This window comes from Egretta garzetta, unplaced genomic scaffold (assembly GCF_000687185.1).
Source record: "Egretta garzetta isolate BGI_Z169 unplaced genomic scaffold, ASM68718v1 scaffold154, whole genome shotgun sequence".
Lineage (NCBI taxonomy): Eukaryota > Metazoa > Chordata > Aves > Pelecaniformes > Ardeidae > Egretta > Egretta garzetta.
In genome coordinates, this window is record NW_009259600.1 from 2,396,126 (window position 1) to 2,401,596 (window position 5,471).

The 5,471-nt window shown below is 36.1% G+C and overlaps 1 protein-coding gene across 1 annotated transcript in view; it reads right to left on the reverse strand.

Annotated features, from left to right (window-relative positions):
* Positions 1–5,471, reverse strand: part of VIRMA (vir like m6A methyltransferase associated) — a gene marked incomplete at its 5' end in the record, with an annotated part of 27,301 nt that overhangs the window by 21,334 nt on the left and 496 nt on the right. The window contains 5 exons of the mRNA XM_035893905.1: positions 280–402; positions 1,134–1,302; positions 1,912–1,960; positions 2,366–2,452; positions 2,726–2,841. Of these exons, the coding sequence (XP_035749798.1) occupies positions 280–402; positions 1,134–1,302; positions 1,912–1,960; positions 2,366–2,452; positions 2,726–2,841 (544 nt within the window). The remainder of the gene's footprint in view (positions 1–279; positions 403–1,133; positions 1,303–1,911; positions 1,961–2,365; positions 2,453–2,725; positions 2,842–5,471) is intronic.

Consider the following 5,471-nt stretch of genomic DNA (forward strand, 5'->3'; position numbering starts at 1 on the left):
TTTCTAAATTCACTTTTGATGTAAACAAGAACTGTCAATAAGCAAGATTATTTACTATAATTTTTTTATTTACTATTATTATTATTTAATTTACTATTTATTATTTAATATACTTTTTTACTATAATACTGGGTTGAAATTAACGTGGGTAATTGCCATTTTTGGCTTGAATCATAGAATCGTTTAGGTTGGAAACCCCACACCGGGCAGGAGCACAGAATTCTGCCTCCACTAAGCAGTGATGTGCAGCAGATAAAACACAGCCTGTTCTCATTCTACCTGACACTGGCATAGGTTCATCCTCATCATCATCAGGAGGAGGAGGGCCTGGAGGTGTCCTTGGTCCCCTAGGTTGAGGTCTTGGAGGGCTGCCATTGAACTGGTCTTCTTTCTCTCCATCAACTAAATTTATTGTGAAAATAAAAACTTGCATTTAATGGAATCACAGGAATAGAAGCAGAAAATTTTAGTTTTTCAGTGCTCCTTTTGACTAAGGAACACCTTCATTTCCCAGCTGTTATTCAATCTGTATTCTGCATCTGCACTATGCCAGGCAGTTTTCTGAATTCACTTTTGATGTAAACAAGAACCATCAATAAGCAAGATTATTTACACTATTGATGTTTTTTCCTATAATACTGGGCTGAAATTAACGTGGGTAATTGCCATTTTTGGCTTTGACACTAGCAATATTATAACTCTACCAATAGTATCTGTTACTTTAAAAAAAAGTTTACATTTTAATCAACTGTTTTTTACAGTTTACAACTGTTTTTTACTACACAGAGTATTCAAATTTTGCAGCCCAATAGTTGTACCTTGAACAAGAGAGTTCTAATTTTAAACCTAAAACCAAAATTGAAGCAGAAACTTGCTCATAGATTGTATTCATGGCCATTCTAATACCAAGGCAAGTAACCCACTCTCAAAAAAGCACTAGACAAGAATCTACTTAAAACTATTCAACATAAGTCTAAAAGAAAATACAAAATTAAAGGATAAAGACATAAAGGTAGAAAAATAAAGCCACTGAAATCTAAAATGTAAAAGAACTGGATTTTTTTAAGATGGGATAATATAATATTGATTAAAAAAAAAAAAAAAAAAAATCTATGTCTTCCCACAAGGCTTACCATGTTTTGGGTTTCTTTTCAAACCAGGCTGTTGCTGGGGAGGTGGTGGTGGAGGTGGGGGTGGAGGAGGTGACTCTCTCTCATGACTTATTACCCTGTCAACTGAGCCATATATTGCCAAAGTCAGACAGTTGTACCACCCTCTTAGGACCAATCCATCTGTGTTGACCTGTTTTTTTTTAAAAAGAAAAAGCACTTAACACAAGACAACTTCTGAAAAGTTATTTTAATACCACTGTATCAGTATCTTCATAAAAGAAAGAAAGGAGAACCAAACATTGAAGTACCTCTTTACCCTACATTTTGAAAACTGAGAAAACTTTAGATTTATCAATCATTACAACAAACAAATAGTCTTTTTCTAAGAGCATTCAATTCATTGCAATATATTGCCTAATCTGCTACAGCCTATTAATGAAAACAAGCCACTACCATGGCTCAAACAAACACTGATTTGAATGAAATAAACCTAAACAGAACTGAAGATGATATGCTTAGCTGTGGCCTGTAGCCACAATGTTCTGATTCATCTTTGCTCCTAAGTAGTGGATAGTTCTGTTGGTAATCTCCATAGGAACTGTCAAGCAATCAAATCTTCTACAACTCACGCCACTATAGATGCAGACCCCAAAGTAATGAGTATCTGAACTACAGGCAGGTTTTAGAATAGAGAGCTTACACAATAAATGTTTTACACAGTGCTAACGCACCACACACAACCATATTTATACCTAAATGACAGACTTGTAGAAAAGAGGTTTAAGTCACATTGCATTACCTTTGCATTGGGTCTGAAAATAATTGACGTGTTTTCATCATATTCCAGGCTATCAAATAAAACACAGAAAGTTAGTTTTCCATTAATATAAAGCATGTTTGAAGAAATTGAACACAGCAGTACTAAACACATAAGCCAATAACAAAACACTGAACAAATATGTGCTCTTAAAAACAAGAATGCAAAATCACTTATTTTAAAAATACTTTTCATTAATATATAGATGGGCTCTGTAAGTTTAAAAATAACAGAATCTTTTCTTCTTTTAAGCATGAACCTCTGCCCTCCCACACAGATTGGAGGAAAAGGACAAGAACACAAACTAGCAAAAACCAGACCAAACATGAAAGTCATGGGAGACACAAGATTTTCTGTTGTGCATTTTCTGCACTGAAAAATTCTCAGAAAGAAAAGGTAGACAATGAAGTCATGCAGTAATCTTGAAAGTACTTACCTCCCCAGCCTATCAAAAACAGGGGCACTTGGCTTGCTGACATTGTTGAAAAACAAGTCCAGTTGAAATGTATGTGGAGATGTCTCTCTGGAAACAAAACAAAAGGAAAAATTGAATCTGTTGACCTCCTTATCAGAATAAGTAGGACTAACAAGGAAAAAAAAAACAATTTTAAATTATACTGTTTAAATAATTCCCAAAAATAATTACAAGTTCAGCACACAGAAATGCATTTTACCTTTTTATATAGGAGGTTCTATTGAAGTATATAAGTTCAAGAAAAAAATAACAGGAAGGTATTCCTGAATCAGATACTTCTGAAAGTGAAAAAAGTGAAAGTGATCGGTATCTTTCACTTACCCATAAGCCCTGTTGTCAGGCAAACTTGTGTGAGCTCTCACTCCTGGAGGAATAACACGTACTTCATTTATGTACACCACGCATGGAAAACGAACTACATCTATATTGGTGCTTTGCTACAAAACAAAGAACAAAGAAAGTCTAAGAAATGTAAAATGCAAACAACATAATGTACTCATATTCTTTATTAACCAAACCAAGGTTGCAAGCCTAATAATTACAAAATTCAATTCTGTAAAATGATAAACAGTGTTAAAACACTGTTAGACAGAAAAGGTTTTTTTATATATATAAAGTTCTGGCACTTTTCATATATTTAACACTATTTTTTATAAAGAGTGTTACTGGTTTATTTACACAATTGGTTCCCTTTATTTACAAGAATCTTTTAAACAGTAACAGGGTTCTTTTCTAGGTATGTTGGTAAAGGTAGAAACTGGAACTTAAATTATTAAAGAAAGACCGAGCATATTGTTCCCTTTTAATAAACCATATCAATTTTATAATTAAAGAAAATAGAAAACGTGTTTTAATTTTAAACATTAGCAAATGTTCTATTTCAATTGTAATATCAGAAATTATAATGGTACTATGAACCTGTTTTATTACACCTGTACAAAAATCCCATACAATGTTTATTTCTCTGATTTTGCAACAATATCTGAAAACCTTTTGCAAATAACGTTTCTGTTTACCACACAGAAATAGCAAGTATGAAGAAACATGCTTCAGCACCCCTAAAAGATGTTTGAGCAAACTAAGAAGTAATCATAGTCACAGTGATTTCCCATGTAGCAGCCACCAAAGTAGTGCTGAAAGTCTCCTCTCACTAGATTCACTATATCAAGTCTTACTACATTTATACATCATCTCTATCATTTATACATGTACAAAATAGTAAACCTAGATCTATGTCCAACTGTAAGCATATAGACTTTCTCACTGAATGTTTCCAGTTAGCAAATTGGATTAGCAAAGACTGCACTAGCAAAAATGAGTATTAAAATCTAAACTGATCTGCAGTCAAAAGTCTTATAACTTTCGTCACAGTCAGAAAGCAAAAGAAACCTCAAAATTACCAGCATAAGGCAAGAAAGTACTAAAATTTTTTAGAAAACTAATAAACAAAGAAATAGTCACAAGTAAAGTTTTAAACAGAATATTTAAGCGTGTGCTTTTGGGCACATATTACTGTCACTGAATAAGAAATCTACACATATGTCCTTTAGCACACAAATAAAACATCTCACCCTAAGGGGTGACATATTACACGCAGGATGGCAGAACAAAAAAAGAACCCCACTATGACAGGGGGCACAGCTTTATGAACAGGAATGGGGTGACTGTAGCCTGGGAGGAGTGACAGCTGTGGGAGCTCTTTGCTTTGCCTTTAAAAAAGGTTATATGTGTCACGTGGGAGACTCGAATTTCTGGAGGAAAGGCTGGTGCTGAGGAGGCTGCATCCCCAGCATCACTGCCCAAAGACAAATTCCTGCTTAAATAATATGGGATTATGCCCCAACAGCCATGCACAGACATCATCAGGATGGCAAGTGAATCCAATCCACTTTCCCTCTAAAACATTAAAAAAAATAACTGCATCAGAACTGCTCAACATGTGTTAAATTGCATAGCTAAGCCAAGTAAGTAATTTTATCAGAAAACTTGGCAGCACTTTTCAAGAACTGCAAGTTCCAAAGCAAGACTCCCCTGACCCATTTAGCTGAACATAAAGTATAACATAAAGAAAGCTCTTTTGCAACGCGTAAAATACATTTTGTTTTCTTTTTTTAAGGAAAACTGAGTACGGTTCAGGTTTGGAAAACATCACTTGCAAGAATGAGAGTGTCAGAAAACATTATACACAACTAAAAACGTTCAATAAGAGAACATACTGTTCTGGAGGGGAAGAGGAGTGGCTTGTGTATGACAACTGACTTGCTGCACACTGTGCCACAAATTCACTTTTTGGAGAACACTAGTGTTTCCTACTGTCCTGGTTTTGGCTGGCATAAAGTCACTTTTCTTCCTATTAGCTGGTATAGTACTGTGTTTTGGATTTCGTATGAGAAGAATGTTGATAACTCATTCATGTTTTAATTGTTGCTAAGTAGTGTTTACACTAGTCAAGGACTTTTCCAGCTTCCCATGCTCTGCCAGGAGCACACAAATTTGGGAGGGGGCACAGCCAGGACAGCTGACCCCAACTGACTATATTGGCTATAATTGGCTATTCCAGGCCATATGACATCACGCTCAGTATGTAAGCTGGGGGAAGAAGGAAAGGGGAGGATGTTCGGAGTGATGGTGTTTGTCTTCCCAGGTAACAGTTACACATGATAAAGCCCTGCTTTCCTGGAGATGGCTGAACACCTGCCTGCTGATGGGAAGCAGTGAATGAATTCCTTGCTTTGCTTCTGTGTGCGGGTTTTGCTTTCCCTATTGAACTGTCTTTATCTCAACCAACAAGTTTTCTCACTTTTACCCTTCTGATTCTCTCCCCCGTCCCACTGTGTGGGGAGCAAGCAAGCGGCTGCATGGTGCTTAGTTGCCAGCCGGGGATTAAACCACAACACCTACCCAGGGGAACAGCAGTGGTTAGTGTTGCCTGCCCAATACTGTCTTAAATAGTCAAATTAAAAATGCACATGGGTCTCCCTGTACCTAGCACCTAGGACAAACTCCTGGATAGCTTCCCATTTGTTTTTAACTGCAGCTTCAGCTCCAAATGCTTCATTTTCTTTCC